This window comes from Cynocephalus volans, chromosome 15, assembly GCF_027409185.1.
Source record: "Cynocephalus volans isolate mCynVol1 chromosome 15, mCynVol1.pri, whole genome shotgun sequence".
Taxonomy (NCBI): Eukaryota; Metazoa; Chordata; class Mammalia; order Dermoptera; family Cynocephalidae; genus Cynocephalus; species Cynocephalus volans.
The window spans coordinates 16,828,652-16,848,079 of NC_084474.1; the positions used below are offsets into that span (position 1 = coordinate 16,828,652).

Consider the following 19,428-nt stretch of genomic DNA (forward strand, 5'->3'; position numbering starts at 1 on the left):
AAAACTCCTGAAAGAAAACATAGGGGAAACACTCCAGGAAGTAAGATTGGGTATAGACTTCATGAGTACAACCCCCAAAGCAGAGGCAACCAAAGGAAAAATAAACAAATGGGATTATATTAAACTAAAAAGCTTCTGCACAGCAATAGAAATAATAAACAGAGTGAAAAGACAACTGATAGAGTGGGAGAAAATGTTTGCAAAACATACATCTGAGATAGGATTAATATCCAGAATATACAAGGAACTCAAGCAACTTTACAGCAAGAAAACTAGTAACCCAATTAAAAAATGGGCAAAGGAGCTCAATATGCATTTCTTAAAGGAAGATATACGAATGGCCAACAGACATATGAAAAAATGGTTAACATCACTCAGTATTCGGGAAATGCAATCAAAACCACTTTGAGATAAACCCACCTCACTCCAGTTAGGATGGCTAATAACCAAAAGACTGAGAATGATAAATACTGGTGAGGTTATGGAGAAAAAGGAACCCTCAAACTCTGTTGGTGAGACTGCAAAATGGTGCAGCCTTTATGGAAAATAGTATGGAGGTTCCTCAAACAATTACAGATAGATCTACCATATGACCCAGCTATTCCACTGCTGGAATATACCCAGAGGAATGGAGATAATCATGTCAAAGGGATACCTGTACTTCCATGTTTATTGCAGCAGTATTTCCAATAGCCAAGAGTTGGAACCACCCCAAATGGCCATCATCAGATGAGTGGATAAGGAAAATGTGGTATATCTACACAATGGAATACTACTGTGCTATGAATAATAATGAAATATTATCATTTGCAGCAACAAATGGCTGGACTTAGAAAAAAATTATATTAAGTGAAACAAGTCAGGCACAGAAAGAGAAATACCACATGTTCTCACTTATTTGTGGGAGCTAAGAATAAACAAACAAACAAACAAACAAACAAACAAACAAATATGCAAACAAACGGTGTGTGTTGGGGGAAAGAAGACACAACAAGCAAACTTCCTTGAACTTGTTAAGACAAGTGAACAGATATGATGTTGATGGTGGGGAGAGGGAGAGGTAGAGGGGAAAGAGAAATTGGTAAAGGGACAGAAAAGTCAACTACATTGTATATTGATAAATTAAAATTAAAATTTAAAAAAAGTCACACTCGCAGGGGAGTCATTTGCTATCTCTAGGAATTAGCCAGCCCTGATAGGGGCAGTCTCTTCAGGATCAAGGCCCCAAATGCCAGCACATCAAGAATACAGAAAATAAGACAGTCAGTACAACAATCTTGTCTTTGTCATCAGCCTAAATAAATCTGTAAACCACTATTTAGCTGGATCTTTAAAAAATTAGTGTAGCTATTGGAAAATTAACCATAGATATCAGAATCCCACAGTGCTGTTTTTAGTAGCATGTCGGCAATCTAATTTCCCAAAAATAAAATTCTCCCAAAGGTGAAAAGAAAAAAAGTGGCTGAAACAAGTGACTGTTCATTAGTAATTAGTAAGATGGAAAAAAAAAAAAAAAGAGTAGGACTAGATAGTACTCATGTAATAGTGAGAGTGTTTTACAGTAACTGGGCACAGGAGTCCTTCCCACCAGGATGAATTTGGAAGATGCTCGGCTGATAATCAAGGCAATAGACAGATTATTTTGGTGTTTTCGACTGACAGTGCACTTGGTTTGGATGCAGTTATTTAAAACAGTTGCTTCTAACACTTTAAGAAACTAACTACCTTCTGCAGCTCATGTTCCAGTATAAGGGTATTTAAGACCCATCTTCTCATCCTGATAACTTAAAAGAATGGCACCAGTGGTGACAGACAGAGAGACAACCATATTGGCGTGGGGTTAACAAACGGTATGCAATGAGGCCTATTTGCTTCTGGAAGGAAGTCATCTTGTATTCCACACACACACACACACACACACACACACACACACACACACACACACACACACACACACACACACACACACACACACACACACACACACACACACACACACACACACACACACACACACACACACACACACACACACACACCCCTTCACTGGACCCCTGGGATCCTGCCTTCTTAAAATACAATGGCTACAATGAAATTGACGTTCTTGAAAGAGTGGTGAATTAGGCTTGATTGTTGAATCCTACAAGAATTATTTGCCTTACTCACTATGCAGACCCTCCATCTGGTGGGTGAAAATGACTTTTCTTCTTTATACATCTGTATTTAAAGGATTTATTAGGGACTTTAGTAATTAGTGTAATTGGACAAGCAGGTGGTTTAATCCTTTCCATTTGTAACCCTGTGTTTCAATTAACAAAGTGAATGTCCCCCACATCATCCAGTGTTTCTCATTTGGATGATGTAATCTGGGACCCCCCCATGGGAAGGTGCCTGCAAGCCCTAAACATAACCCGTTCATACCTTAGACGTATCGTCACCTTCATCTTCATGTACTGAGCTGGACGGTGAAGGAGTTGCAGACTTGCTTCCGGGTGGAGATGGTGAATTGTGGGGGGCGTTGCTTCCTCCCATGTTCAAACCCAGGTGAGCACTTAGCTGGGACTGGTTGATGGTGGTCAGCTGGCCATGCGCCATCATTGCTGGCTGCTGCCTGATGTCTGTGGGCTGTCCCCGTGGTCTCATGGCTGCCATCTGAGGATGGGAGCTATACTGAGTTCCTTCTGGGTTCCGTATATCTTGCATCTACAAGAAACAAACATGAAAAAAATAAGTTTTTGCGAACATGTTTCTGGCAAAATTTATTTTTTCTCTAAATTCTTTAAATTGAAGGATGTACTGCTGAGCTACCCACACATTGATTTTTTTCTGGGGTACAATAATCCTAACAATATACATCACCCTAAAGGATACCAAAAGAATAGAATTTGAGAATTCAATAGACATCATCACATTTTGTTACCCAAGACCTGATTAATTATATTTCCAGTCCTTCTGTACTAATGAAATGTAGCTATATACCATTAATATGTATAATTATGTTATATTGTAATTATAATATATTTATATGATGTAACTTTCAAAATGTTGATGCTTATTAGAGTGTCAATCCAAATGATAGAATTATTAGTGATTACAGCATTCACAGCAATTCATTAAACCCCATTTATTTTATTCTGGTCATTTAAGAAAGGTTTTGGGAGTTAATAAGTGTACTATTGTTCTTAGTTTAATTCTTTATAGGGTAGTTCTGGCCAAAATGATCTCCTAACTACCAGATTCAGAACACTTAGAGGCTGGTATTAACCAATTGATTAATCGACTACTGAAATGACTGCACAGTCAGATTTGAAAGTAAAGCTCTAAAGTTGCAAGGTCACCATATTAATCCATTATGCTATCTGGGTCACTGCTTTTCAGCCTTAATGAGACTCACTCTTGTAATTCAAGCAATGAATTTCATCTCTGCAAGGATTAGAATTAAAAGCATCGGAGGATGAAGCTCTTAACGTATCTAGAGGTCAAATGTGTTGTATGAGAGGAGTATGGTGGATTTCACTTAACATTTCTCCAGCATTTTCAAACTTAAAATAATCGAGAATAGTCTGTGGTATCATTTGGAGGGGGCTTTGGGAATTCAGGTAGGTAGAGGGTACACAAAACAAGACAGAAAAATAGAAAATTATGCAAAAAAATAGCAGCCGTGAAGGGATGTATGGTTAAAGTTACATGTTGGAACTGAAAAATCAAATTAATAATGCTATCTTACTATTTCATTAAAAAAAATCCCACATAATGTCAGATGCTTAGTAATTACCTGCTTGCAAATGTTATTGTGATGTGGAAACACTATGAAGGCTGATTAAGTAACCTAGTCATAGGCTTTGTTTCTGTTTTTTCATTATGGTAATAAAATAATTTTCTACCAATGTTTTCTAGTCTTTTTACCAATCTAGTTAGATTTATTGGAAACCGAAACTGTGGCAGGGCCCCATGCCTGCCCTGCATGCTATGTAATTAAAAATGCCTTTTCAGTGCTCACTTCAGCAGCACATGTACTAAAATTGGAACGATACAGAGAAGATTAGCATGGCCTTTGCACAAGGATGACACACCAATTTGTGAAGTGTTCCATGTTCTTTCTGTTTACAATAGCCAAGACATGGAATCAACCTAAATGTCCATTGATGGATGATTGGATAAGGAACCTGTGGTAGATATACACCATGGAATACTACTCTGCCATAAAAAAGAATGAAATACTCACATTTGCAAAAACATGGATGAGCTTGGAGAAACTTATGTTGAGTGAAATAAGCCAAGCACAGAGGGATAAATACTGCACGTGCTCACTCATGTATGGGAGCTAAGAGAGAAAGAAGGAAGGAAAGAAAGACCACAGTACTGCTTTAGACTTACAGAGGGAGAGAACATTCTATGGGCTACAAAGTGGAGTGGTAGGGAAGGGGGAAAGGGGAGGGAGGTTGGGATAATTGGGTGGGGACACAGGGCACAAATGCAATTTGTGGAAATGGGTATACAGCCAGTAGGCATCTGGCCCCCACATCCAGGGGTGACCATCAGCTTTGTATTTCATAAATATTTAACCAATAAAAAAATAAAAATGCCTTTTCAAATGTTGTCTATGCAAAAATGATGGTTTTATCTAGTCCAGTCATATTGCCTCCACTCACATTTACTAAGATAGTTCTTATTTCTTCTTAGATGTTCATGTAACTTCTATAATCTGATCTTCTATTGCATGTGAAATAATACTAGCTTTCACAGATATCCTTAAAGTTGTGCCAGTGACAGAGGGCACTATAAAAATCAGGACCAACTTTTGAAAATGCACAGAAGAGACAGTATATACTAAGTGCCTTTCACACCTACTCTCAAATGTCCTAAAGTCCTGTGTTTTTTTCTTAGACCCTCAGCATGTAGAACAGCTCTGATTATGGGCACAGAATAATGGATGCCCATAAATGGACACTCTCCTGCACCGGGCAGCCCCCTCTCCCCACCCTGCACCAAATAAAGCACTCATGTGCACATTCAAACTTATATGTTTGTGGAACACAGTATTATAGCCCGGTAAATTAAAAGTATTTACTAGCAAAATCATACTTTAAATTATCTTTCCAAACGTATTTAATTAATATCTTTATTTCTCCTTCACATAAATCTCAGGTTGCAAAGCGTGTACATAACAGTTTGGATCTGTTTTGATCTCAATCTGTTTTGATCCCAATTTCTTCTCACCCTCTCAGAAATCTTGTGGTTTTAAGATGATATTACAGGGGATGATTTCTAAATCAATTTTCATATAGTTTCCAGATTTATGACTACAACTAAGACTGTTCCAAATGCTTAAAGCAATGTCACTTTATAGCACCTATCTCTTCCACTATTTTGCAATCTAATTAATTGTTTTCTCATGGTAATTTGTATAATGGGTAGATCTCTAGAGTGCTAAAATCTGCATTTCCACACTATACTAGAAGGAGAAGAAGGTAGGAATGACTACGGAGGAGCGAAGAATAAATTTGGGTAAGGATGTGAAGTACTCAAGATGGTACCTCTTTTTCCACAGACTCATCATTAGTTCGAATTCTCATGTCACCAATGGTGTTAGGTCAGGCAGATGGTAGCTTTAACACCAAATCAAAGAACAATTTTCCTGCGGGGAGGGTGGCAATGTCTTTAGCTCTCAGATGCACTTACAAACAGTCAGATCTTAACCCCATGGTGATATTTCTGAATTAGGAGTATTTCCATTTTACCTTGCTTTCATAGGAGGCAGTTCAGTATTAATCCCTGCCTAATGCATAATATGTGGGAAATTAAACTGGATGGAGTCTGATTACTGAAAATAAGAATAATTAGCTCATACAGGCAGGTAAATGTTTGATTACTGGTTTCTTTTTAGAAAGATATTGATTGACTACAGCTCCTTAATGTCAAATACGAAACTTGAACTATCAAAATATTATTTCCTGTTAATCTCCAATATTTTAAATTTATTGTGAATAATTCACTTAAGCCATGCTTAGCAGCAACAGCTGTTCTCTCTGATTCTTCTCAACTCCTTCACTGACTTCACTTCTTTCTGCAACTTCCCACCCCTAAATGATATCCTAATGTTCTGTTCTGAGTCACATTTCTTCATCCAGCTAAGAATCACCATAGTTTTCATAATGGGGAATGTTCTAAATTAAAATGGACGGTTCTGACCCAAACTGCTTAGTAGACATTACTACTTGGACATCACTCCTGCTAGATAGGAGAACAAAGTTTTCTTTCTCAAATGTATTTTTTTTGGTTACTTCTACTCCAAATGTTCCAATCATTTTTGACTCTTTATTTTTCTACCCAACTCTGGTGAGTTCTGTGGAGTCTACTCTAAAATGTCACTTGTTTCCACTGCCCATTCTTCCTTTTCCACACTCATTCTACTTCAGGCCTTCATGACCTCCTTACCTGCAAGAGCTGCTTAACCAAAAACAATCTCGTCACATCTCTCTCCCCTAAAGAGTGTTGCAAAATTAATCTTCATGAGCCATGGGCTCACAAACTTCCCAATGATATCTGCCTACCCAATTAAATCCAAACTCTGCAGCATGACATTAAAGGTTCCAGATAAACCTTATTTCCTATAATTGTCCTTCATGCACTCTACTATTCAGCCAAACCCCAAACCCAATCAATTGCTATTCTTTGCCTACATCTTTCTCCCTTGATTGTGTGTCTTTGTTTATCTGCTCTTTTCTCATTCAATAACCATTTTTCTGAGCATTTGCTGTCTGAAGTTTTTAAAAAGAGGGTAAAAAAACATACTTTGCTCAAGGATTTGCGATTTGCTCAGTGATTTTACTGATTGAGTCTTATGATTGTCCTCTGAGGTTGCCACGTAGGGATGACTGTTTTGCAAAATCCTGTTCAGGCTGGGAGAGGTTAAATGATCTCAGATATCTCTACCAACAAAGACTGAAGTAATATGAAATATGCTGATTTTACATTCTTGTGCTTTTTTCACAATTCCATGACTCCATTACCACGTTCACATATCCAAATCTTATGTAGACTTTAAGGTCAAGTTCAAAAGTCAGCTCACCTATAAAGCTTCAAGAACTTTCTTATTCTGAGCTGCCAAAGCATTTTATTTGCACTTTTTTCATGGGACATCACTTTAAAATTTCTTAGTCTAATGTATATGTACCATCTAGACAGTAATCTTGATTATTCCATGATTAATGCATTTATCAATCTCTGTGAGATCTCTTTTAGTTAAATAGTATTCCAACTATTCAAAAATCATTTGCTGTATCAGTGTATAACTGAAGGAAAACTATCAGTATAAACAGACTAGCCAGTTTGATGGTTTTTCTTATTTCCTGTGAACTTCAGCTAGCATTAATGAAAACAGAAAAGTTTGACTAAGATCCGTTTCCCTTTGTGGCAGAAACCTCAGGCTGTACCCTCTGACAGTCATTATTCTTTTGTCCTGGGGGACAGGCCTCTAGTATTTAGGTACTGGGCCAAGCAGCCAATTAAAGGAGAGCACTGGTAGCTTCTCTTGCAGCTACATATGGCCACGTGACCACAAGGTGTGAATGAGTATTGTGTGGTACTTCCAGGAAGACTCCTTTATTCTTTTCTACCTCCTGTTGGCAAAAATGTGGGGGTAAGAGAGTTTGGGAAAATGTCTTGGACCAAGAGGACCCTGAGGGTGTTGGAGGAACAAGAAAGAAGCTTGAGGGTCTGATTTTCATTGAGCCCAGACAGCCTACTTACTATGGGAGTCTTTAAAAAAAAAAATAAACCACTGTCTTTGCAGAGTCATTGTGATTTGGGGTTTTCTGTTATACAGCTGAACATAATCTTAATGGATACACCCTAATAGATTATAAACTCAAAAAACAGGGATAGAGTCTATTTTGTTCACCACTCTCACCCTAGTATCTAGCAAGGATCTTGGCACATAGTAGTTACTCAACAAATATTTCTTGAGTTACACTGAATAGATGTTTAGGCCAGGTACAATTAGGACTGAGGATACTGGCTTCATAGGAATAGTGTTATAAATCCTTGATATCATGGGAACTTCATTTGCTAAATTCTAGGGCTCAAATGTCTCAAAGGTAATTTCTAGTGTGTATATTTCTCATTTTGTTATTTTCAATCCCAGTGACCTTCATATTTTCTTGGCTAGAAGTATCACATTTTACTTTTGAGCAGCTCTTAATATTTATACTCCCTATTTGGGAAACTCAATCCATTTTAAAATGGGTGCTGTATTTCATTTTTTTAAAAACCAAATCTATTTCCTTAAATTTTACAGATTGCTATTGAGGACCAATGTCAATTAAAATAATGGAGGAGGATTATAATGATGAAGAGGAGATTTCAACTGAGTTCTTTCCAAACCTTTTTCCAATTAGTGGAAAGCAAAAGTTCCATTAAAATCAATTAGGAAACCAAAGCAGATATCATATATTTCCCCTCATGACCTGCCTTGTAATCCACAGCTTGATGTGAATACCGCATTCCCCTGCCTGATCATTTATAGCTTAAGAACACCAGGCTGAGGATAGAGCTGGAGTGGGAGATTTTAGGCACAATATTTGATACATATTTCAACATGTGTTTTTATTTGGATTTTCTTTGAAAAGGAAAAGGAAAAAAATCCCCATGTTGCTTAACTCAAATTATTGTTTTTAAAAAATGAGTAACATTTTGGTGTAACTAAAATACCAAACACAGAAAAAGGGTTGGAAGGTTAGTTGTGTTAGTGACTAAATGGTGTCACCACTGGACACTTGAATGGCACCAGAACTACTGAAGGCCTGCCTTTCAGTGTAAAAAACTGTGTTTCACAAGCCTTCCTGGGTCTGTGTTCTTCCTTCAAATATCTGCGTCCTTCCCAGTCCAACAGGCAAGCCTTGAGAGCTATCACTATCACTGCCTCTAGCAGACGATCTATATCAAACAGTTGTACACATAAAACGCTAACGACGCCTCGGCTCTTGCTGCTCTGATCCAGCTGTTGGAGTGAAGAGCAGTTGGTGAACAGAGCGCTGGAACACGGGGAGCCCCGAGGCCGTATTTGCTAATGTGGCTCAGCAGCTGCTGCTTTCTGTGGTCTTTGCAGGCGAGGCCTGGAAGTTTGCCAGCTGCAGCAGGAGCAAGAGAACATGAGGAATCTCTGAAGTCCTTCCATTTACCCCGTCTGTCAGCATTCGGTACCCTTCTCTGTGGAGAGCTTTCCCCAGGGCCATGAGGAGACCCTGCTGGCTTCGGCTGTGTCAAGTGCTTACTCTGCCCATTTTACACAAACTATCAAACACATACCATTCTTAATATCTAAAGAGAAACTCCTGAGCCTTGCTCTTGGTTGTCCATGCAGCCCTGCATGATTAATTAGGGCAGGAAGGCAAAGTGGCTCCATTTTTCTTAGGAATAATGCACTCCAAGAGTCCATGAGAAGAATGTAAATGTTGATATTATTTAAGTCCCCAATTTGATTACATATTTTTGCCAGGGATTCAATTAATATGTAAATGTATACACCAGAACAAATGTGTGGCTAAATTTAATAATCAAATTTTATTTATTAGTTTCCTAAATGCATTTCCAAGAGAGAGCTTAATTATTTGTTGTCCAAACAAATTAAATAAATTGCTTTTACGTGATCTTCTTGTGTGATCTATTTATTAGTTAGAAATGCATGCTTTAAATAAAGTTTAACATTTTTCCTATTATATTTTTGACACTGAACACCGATGATTAACGTCGAAAGACAGAAAATCTGGAAAAATACATATACGTAGCACCTGCTATATTTTTAAAGATTTAGATAAGTAAGGTTCAAAAGAAAGGTTGGACCTTTTTATGAAAATGTATTTTTATCCTCAATATATTGCCAGAATAACTGATTTTAACCCTAAAGTTTCAAAAGCAAAATTGTTTTTAAAGCTAACATTCGGAATATTCACTTCTCTTCCAAAAGACAATAGGAACAAGTAGGGTTTAGATTTCTTTACGGTATGTCAAAGTGGAATATTTGTAGTTTGGTTAGAATAAATAGTCATTGTAAGACTATCACAAGACAGCTAAAACTCTGGAGCATAATTCACTAGGTATTTGCCAAATGGACAGACATAGCACTCTGTAGAACTAACATCCTCGGGGAAGATTAAAACCACCTCAAAAAGCCAAGGCTCATCCTCACGTGCACTTCCACAATGCCTCTCCGTCGTCCCCCTTCAAACCGTGGTCCCTCCTCCCTGTGGCTTCTTCCCTATTATTCTAGGGATTTGGTGTGTTAGCAAAAAATATCACTGAAGAGTTTTAAAAGTGAGGGCTAAAAAATCACACTAGCTAAAAAGCATTTCACCAATTTTTTTTTTTTTTTTTTTTTTTGTAATCCCCTCCCAGGGGTGAAGCAAAGATCAGCCAGAAACTGAAGAGCAGAAATGCACAGAGGGAGGTAGGACCCCCCAGCCTCTCAGCATCTGCAGGGTCCTTGTCCGGGTGTGGTGCACTTCTGCAGAACGCGACGCATACTTCTGCCCATGTCCAGCAGCTCCAGAAAGAAGCATCTTAGCTGCCCCAGTGTATGCATCTGGATTCATTTTTTATAAACAACTGAAAAAGCCACAGTTTTACCCCATTTTATTTGATTTCTTTTTCTTCTGTTCTGGAGATGGGAGGTTGTGTGCTACAGGAACCCTGCTCACCACACAAGGCTGCCTCTGTTTCCAACGAGTTGTCTCGCTTTTAACTTATTCGATCCTCATTTTCCACTTCTGTAAAATGGGGATAATCTTTCAAAAACAAATATTTACTGAATGCCTACTATGTGTTGGGCGCTGTTGTAGATACTGGGCACACAGCAGTGACCAAGCTGACCGAAATCCCTGCCCTTGTGCAGCAAACTCTCTAGTGGGGGAACCAGACAACACAATAAATAAGTATCACGTGTCATTTGTTTGACATGCAAGTTTCAAGGAGACGAATAGGGCAGCAGTGTACTGACCTTAAATGCTATTGTGAGGACTAACTCAGATAAGGACTATGAAGGTGTTTTGTCAAAAAAAACCCACTTGTTTTTGTGATTATTGCTCATGCCAATGTTGATTTCTGTTATCATCCTTGAGTTGCTTTCTCCCACTAGTTCTAGCTCATGGTGAGCCACTGACATAATTGAGACCAGCATTCTGGTAGCCAAATGCTTGCATCTGTGGGGACCTTTCCTGGGATAAGCAGAGCAGCTACAGTCACAGAGCACAGGGTTTCACTGTGAGAATGTAAACAGCCTAGATAAAGGTTGAACCTGGGTTTTCAAAGCTCCCCAATCAAGGCTAACTGGTAGACACAAAGTTCAAAAAAATGTTAATGCACACAAAGGTGTTCCAGTTCATAGTACAGCATTCAATTTCATAAACTCTGTACATATAATCTCGCCTTTGGATCACAGCGATGGCCAGGAGGTTATGGGGTGTAATGGTGCTTTTTACCTGCACAGTTGGAGAGAGGTTTTTTACTCAGATTGAGCCGCCCACTTATGATTGCTTCATGCCAATGCTATTTATTCCCTGCTGTCATTCTTAAACTATCAATGTCAATATTACCAAGCTTGACACACTGTGCTTCAGTGAGCCCTTGAAAGGGCTCCTCTGCCCAGCACAAATAAAGGAAACATGCAAATCAGCAACAGGCAAAGTTTACTTTTAATTGACAAGAAGCATCTCTTTTAATACCAATTAATTGCAGGACATGACGGGCTCATCAAGTAAAAGCTCTGTCTTGCCTAAAATGGTTTTGGGGACCATGTGGTCTACCCTTAGGTTCTCAAAACACGTGAATTAGCTGTTTCTACAAAATTTTATACCTCTGGCAAGAGGAGTCTGGGTCAATGTATGATTAGAGTCAATGAAGCTCTTTATGTGTATAGATCCTGCCTTTTGCATCTGCATCACAAAGTATAGGCAGTATTTTGTTCACAGGGGGCTATAATCTTATCTTAAAAGTGTATTCGAACATGCTAATGTCTAATCACATCTCCTTTGCTTTGATGTGCCCAGAGAAGGGACTGAAGAACATGCCTTCTTCTCAGAATACTTTCAAAGGATTGTGTGCATTGAAACAAAAAGAATGGATTTGGAAGGGTAGGTGATAAGAAAATTGGGAAACACTATGAGACACATCCTCTAGAAGTTGTGGTTTACCTATCAGAACTAGATCTGTATATTTATAGCAGCAAGAGTTGGCCAAACTGGATCTTTATACTATATTTAAACCTGAGAATTTAACTTGCTTTTTCATACTTTTCACTGGAATGTTAATGGGATGCTAGTAAAAATGGAGATGGCAAGTGGAATATTGACTTCTTAACATCAGTTCAGAACAGTGATATTTGAGTTCATTTAAAGGCTCTTAAATCATTAGATATACACGACATTCAGCTTGAAAGTACATCTCAAGAAGGGAAATTAAAACCTAGTGTTCTGTTTGGGTCAGATAGCTTCCCTATCCAGAATATTTGTATGCTCCCAACTTCTTGGGGACTTGCAGAAAAGTACAATTTTAAATTAGTATTTTATTATGCAAATCATCCAATGAGCTTTTAAATAATATATTATAAAACATTAAAATAGCATGAAACCCAGATAGGAAAAGGCTGAAAATCTTCTCATATTGAGCATGGTATTAATAACTTGGGAAAAATCAGTCTAGGAAAATTACAATGTCTTTCAGTTCCTTTAAAGTGTCTGACTCTGTAAGTGACCTTAAGCTCCTTTAAAACAATTAAAAGATTCAAATATTGGTCTGCCAAAATTTTATAGCATGTTAGATAATGAGATGAATGTAGCTATATAAAGTTTCTATATTTCTGAGTATATCTAATTTAGTTAATATGAACACTGCTCACTCATTTATGCTTTTATACACTTTGAGTCATATAAGGTCAAGGTCTCAAAACTAATCATAAAAACTACCGACTGCTATTCATGTTAATATAATAATGCTTTCTTTAAAACAACTGCCAATAAATTTCATTATAAAAAGTTATGAAAAGGGTTAAAAACCTATTAAATGTCAAAGAATTTGCCTGACTCAAACTTCTAATAAAGAAAGAGAATAGGCTTTCTTTCTGAATTATTTAAATCTTTACTGACTGTGCAGTGAACCATGAAATTAGAAAAGTGTTATTAGAAGTGTTCTCTGCTTTTTTAGAAAAGTTGGAGCCCAGAATGTATCAAGCCATAGTTTTTAACTAGACTAGTTAAATCAGTAAGTTTTTAATCCGAAATGCATGGTGTCTACTGATATAAAGGTCATAATTAAAACTCTATCCTGTAACTTGGTGATAATAAAATTATTATTACAGACACACACATGCTCATTTAGAATATATGAGCTACATGTTCTAATTTTAATTTGAACAAATATCTTCAATTTATTTGGTTCTTTCCATGTCCACTAACACAGACCCTCTCAACCAGTAAGTAGGTTTTAACAGTGACTAATTTTATAATAGTGACCAATTTTAAAGCACTAATATTAATCATTTATAGGTTAACACTTATCAAGTATATATTGAAATTAAATAATTATGGTATAATAAGTTAAGAAAAGATCATAACCCTGCATGATTATAACCCTGTGTGGCATAAAATAAATTGGATACCAATTATTAAAAAATAGCAAATATATCTTCCACATTTTAAATTTATTTCTCCAGGAAACTATACTTAGAAGAACTGATCTGAACTGGTCTCTACCTGACAATCATGTCACTGTTCACAGATCAGTCTCCTCAACTGCTCAACTCCAAGGGACTGGCTGGTTTGCTCGGTTAGCATGCTGCTTTGTAACACTGAAGATTAAGGGTTCGAATCCCTGTACCAGCTAGCCGCCAAAAAAAGAAAAAAAAAAAAAAAAGACCAACTGCTCAGTCCTAGCATTTGGTAACTGTGGTTTTAAATTCTCTTATAAATAATATCTAAGAGAATACTTATTGACTCCACCTACATACCAAGCACAGGGCTAAGAAGTTTACATGCATTGCCCTATTTAGCCTTCACAATAACCAGGTGAGACCATTCTGGTTATCATGGCCATTGTACCCATAAGGGACCAAAGGCTCAGAGGAGGGATCTTCAGTTACTCAGTAAGTGGATCTTTTGAAATTCGTCATAGGCTGCTTGATCTCAAAGCCTGTTTCATAACCATGACATCTGTACTACCAGCCCAGTGTATGATCAGATGTTTACAGATGTTCTTTAAAAAAAGACGGTTGGAAGGGCTTGCTAGGGAGGCTGCACCTAGAACCTAGAATGACTGAATTTAAATGCACTAATTCCTTGGGTAAGAAATTCAATGAAACTTATTTTACTTAACACTTAACTCTGCGCCTGGCACTATGAGAGGCCACAGGGGAGGTGAAGACAGATAAGACTGTCCCTGTGCTCAAAGATCTCATGGTCATGAAGACATACTATAATAAAAGTCGGAGGGGATTAATTGCTGCAACCAAAAATTCACTACTATAGAACTGCAGAAAAATAATGCTGCAACAAGGAGTCTGTTTGCAATTGCATTGAAATTGCAGTGAGCATGGCTTAGAATTACAAATTTTTTTTTAAAAATAGGAAGATGTGAAAAAATGGAAATGAATAGAATTTAACTCTGGGTGCAATATAATTGACAGCAAACACACCACCTGATTGTTGAACAGTCAGTACATTCGCTCTGTTTTCAAAAAAGTAATAATTGTTTAAGATAATGTGCAGTAAAATTGAACAAAAATAAAATAATCATGTGGCTTTTCATCTAAAGTAAAGGATGATTTTAAAACTTAAAAATTCAATCTACAATCAAATCATATTTTTTAAAAAATGTAACTAAAAGCAATCTGACAGTTTGATTTCTGTGTGGGAATTAGCAATTTGATTGTCAACTGTTTTATCCTTTAAGTCTTAGGATGGCTAGAGACTTAGTCTGTAGTTTCAAGATAAGATTATATTCTGAAGTATAAAGTTGTTCTAACTGAAAGAAACCAAAAAATAAAAAAAAACACTAACATTTGATACTACATTAGCAGAGAGACCATTTCACCATTCCCCCAAAATGGGCCTAATGTTTCAAAAATAACTTGGGTTTTTTCATTGGGTCCTAAAAAACATTTACGGGCATAGCCACGGTAGCCATTTTCATCTGGACCTTTACGATATTCATCACATTAGCTAAAAATGTCGCCACATAAATTATGCTTTCACAGGATGAATATCTCAAACATTTTGATCAAAACTTCTCTTTATATTGCCCCATGTGTGAATCAGTGCCATTCACTTGTCATTGAAGTATGTTGTCCAGAAGAAAAGAAAACAAAACACAGAAAACACTCTGCAGAGAAAGGGAAGTGTGCACAAGCCTTCCCATGGGTCGAGGGTGGGCTCGTGGATTAATTATGTGAAGTTTAATAATTCCCTGGGACAAAAAGGGAAAGGAGCACAGAGCAGATATGTTGTGAGGAACGAGCATTGAGTAGACACTGTTTGCTTAAAAAATATGTTTCCTTTCCCTTTATTAGTGAGAGACTAAATGAATGCTTGATGGGTTTATGAGAGCTGGTTTCAGAAAATTTCAACAGAAAAGAAGACCTTTCTCTGCACATTACATTCAGTTTCAGATGAACACAACTTTTTCCATTTAATCATAAAGTGGTGCCTCTCCCACCTGATCTCACTGAGGAAGGTGCTAGATGGGCGAGACACTGGGGAGCTGCCAACCTTAAATACATAGCAAAGCCTGCGGGAACCATTTCTAGGCCACTGTAAGCTCTTAAAATTGTCTACAAGGGTTTTGACCAGAGGACTGATGAACACACATGATGATCATAATGATTCTGGGGTGGCCCTTCTGAATCAGAATTCAGTTAAGTTAGCAGTTAACTCCGAATATTCATATCAACAATCTGGAAATCATAATTTTAGTAAAATGTCCAAATATTCCTAGGAAAGAGGGTGTCCTTTTAAATTTAATTTAAATTTAATTTAGTATCCTACTAATTTTTTTTTTTTTAGTTTTAATTCTTGTTGAAAACTTCTAGAATGCTTTTGTCCACTTTTATGTCCCAGTTAAACACCTCATTCTAAATGAAATATAATACATATATATATGTTATTGTGAATCTTGAAGAATTTCAAGAGCATGAATTTTCCTCTCAACTATCATCTTGCAGTTCTGAGGCTGTGGAATGAGGAACACACTAGACTAATTGTATGTTGATTTGTTGACATGCCTTTCTGATTAAATCTCTTTCTGGTCTTTAAAGTGCAATGTGGCAAGAAAAGAAAAGGAAAGGAAAGAAATTTCAGAAAAGAAAAGAAAAAGAAAGTAATAGCCAGCTAATTGAGAACTTTGTTTCGTTGGATTCTTGTTAATAGAAATTTTGATCTACCAGGAGAATTTTTTCTTATTAGAAGTAATACTCAATTTATTATTTTGTAATCTTTTTTTTCTAAATTATAGTAATAGAATTGACATATCTTAAGAACAAAAAAAGAACTATGATGGCTATAGATACAGCCTAAAGCCCATTTGAGGCTAAATCCAGACACTAACAGAACTACTGAAACAATAAAATCCTGTATTGCAAAAGATTTTACTTGCATTTAGTTGCACAGAGATTGCTGTATGAGAGGTACACTGACTGACATATTGATCAAGCACTGGTTCAACGGGGCAGAGTACGGACATTGAGAAGGATGAATTACTTCAAGATTTGCAAAATTACCAAACTGATAAGCCCCAAACATTTCGATGTCACCAAAATAAAAGTCACACCATTATTTATTACTAAAACTTAATTGCAACACAATAACTGATAGAAACAGCTGTTGTATTAGAACTTACTTTTGGACACAAACTTTGATGCTTTTTATCCTTTTCTTAAGCAATGACATGAGGCAATCTTAACTTAGGTAAATTTTTCCAAAAGGATATAAGGTGGCCATTTGGAATAGAATCAGGAACTTACTAATTGGTCATTTATACATCGATACTTGCAACTCTGCTATCCCCTTATTTCCTGATAATAAAGTAATCCAAATACCAATGTCAAACTGAGTGGCTTTCAAAAGAATATTAAAAATGTGTGCTATTGCAAAGCAAGATGATTCTTGCAAGTTATGAAAAAAGCACTTTGCTCATGGGTAAAATGTGGTTTAATGATATGGAAATAAGTTCACAGTTCCTCTGTATTGTATTTACAATTTTGCATCTAAAGCATATTTAATATCCCTTGCATAATTATGTGACCACAAAATGACAACTCCAATAAATGGGAAAAATCTCAATTTCATTGATCAAGTGAAGGAAAAGAGAAAAATTCACACCATTAAAGTTTAGAGCCTATTATAAGGGAAGAAAAAAGAATATTTGCCTAGCAGTTTTTAAGTTTAAAACCATCTGATCATTTTTCTGCATCTACATTTTCAAAAACTAATAGAATTTTCCAGTAACAATTTATTTTTTGAAGAAAAAAATATACTCTTGGAAAAGACAGAATCTGAACCTTTTAAAAAAGTGCTTTATATTTTATTTCCACTTTCACAGGCCAGGAGTATTTTAGTTGAAGACTATAAACACTTATATTTTAATGTTCCTTTTTTAATAAAACAGGGAGTTTTTTTTGGCTTATGTTTCTTGCCTCCCCTCCACCCCAAACTTTCATTGGCTGGTCACTGTGTGTGGTACACATGCAGGTGCTGGCTAGGATTTGGGGGTGGGGGTTGGAGGAACCACAGAGGAGGGGTCAAGATGAAAGAGGCTATACTTTTCAGTCTCACTCAAGGGCAGCCTCTTCAGAAAGACACTCCCTAACAAGCCAATCAAACACAGATCCATCCTTCCCATCCCAAGCATCTTTTTCACAGCAAAATCACAATCTATAATTATCTAGGGCAGGACTCTGACAATTTTAACATGCACATGAATCCCCTAGGGATCCTCTCAAAAATGTGATTAGGATTCAGGGAGTCAGGGAGGGGCCTGGGTCTCTGCATTTCTAATAAGTTCCAAGGTGATGTCAATGTGGCTGGTACATGAACCCACGTTTCAGTAGCAAGGCACTAATCTGTGGATTTCTTGATTGTTTGACTAGAATCTAAATTCTGAGAGCAGGTTCCTTGGCCTGCCTTGTTTACTGCTATGGTCTCAGTGTCAAACGTAGGCACATTGAAGAACTGGGCTCAGAGAAGAAAATGAGGCAGTAGCCACTGAATTGCAGAACCATTAGGTACAAGCTTCATAATCTCCCACGAGAGTTCTGTCTATTGTTTGTGGGTTATTTTGCTAGTCCACGTGACACAGAATTAACAGCTGACAATGTGGCACTTTGACCTGGCTTTTCTGTGGAGTAGACTGATGAGAAAGTTATCTCTTGCGGGTCCTGGGTTATTATTAATTAATAAAGGATAAGGCATGAAGGAGCTTCCATGCTACAAGCATCGCAGAGTTCATTGGTTAATGTGGGAATCAAACCATGACTCTTGTTCTTCAAAATTTTTCAAAATCGAGGGCAAAGCCTTTCTAAGTTACTTAAAAATTAATTATTTAGAATTTCTTGACACATTAATAACCTAAGAAAGAACTAAATGAAAATAAAAGTGCATCTTAATAAAATTTGTAGGATGTGGCAAAAAAACAATGCTTAGAAGGAAATTTATGCCATTGAATATATTAGAAAAAAAAAGAAAGATCTAAAATCAATAACCTAAGGAAACTAGAGAAAGAAGAGCAGTTTTAAGCCTCAATCTAGCAGAAGAAAAGAAATAATAAAAATTAGAGGAGGAATCAAAGAAATTGACAGCAGAAAAACAATAGGAAAAAAGTTGACAAAGCCAAAAGCTGGTTCTTCAAGAAATCAATAAAATTGATAGACCTCTAGACAGGTTAACCAACAAAAAAGGAAAGACACTGATTACCAATACTGGAAATGAAAGACGGATCATCAGTACCAGTTTCAATGGCATTTTCTTAAAAAGTTAATAAAGGAATAATATGAATAAGTCTGTGCTTACAAATTTGACAGTTTCAATGAAGGAGAACAATTCCTTGAAATTCAAAAACTACCAAAACCCACATAAAGAGAAATAGATATCCCCAATAATCCTATATCTACTAAATAAATTGGATCAAAAATTAACAATCCTGCAAAAATCATCAGGCCCCAATGTTTTCCACCGAACATTTAAAGAAAAAAATCCTTCCAATTGTCCAGAACATCGCTCAGAAATTAGACTTCATAACTCATGCTATGATGATAGCATTGCCCTGATACCAAAACCAGATAAAAACATAAGAAAGGAAAACTACAGAGTGATAACTCTCATGAACATGAATGCAAAACTCCTCAATAAAATATTTACAAATTGAATCCAACAATGTATAAAACAATTA

General features: G+C 36.8%; 1 protein-coding gene and 1 non-coding gene across 2 annotated transcripts in view; one reads left to right on the forward strand and one right to left on the reverse strand.

The window, feature by feature from the left end:
- Window positions 1-19,428, reverse strand: part of TOX (thymocyte selection associated high mobility group box) — a 285,457-nt gene that overhangs the window by 46,062 nt on the left and 219,967 nt on the right. The window contains exon 4 of the mRNA XM_063080055.1: window positions 2,422-2,703. Within this exon, the coding sequence (XP_062936125.1) occupies window positions 2,422-2,703 (282 nt within the window). The remainder of the gene's footprint in view (window positions 1-2,421; window positions 2,704-19,428) is intronic.
- On the forward strand, window positions 3,993-4,099 carry LOC134364280 (U6 spliceosomal RNA). The gene has a single exon (XR_010021822.1). It is a non-coding gene; the product is annotated as a U6 spliceosomal RNA (small nuclear RNA).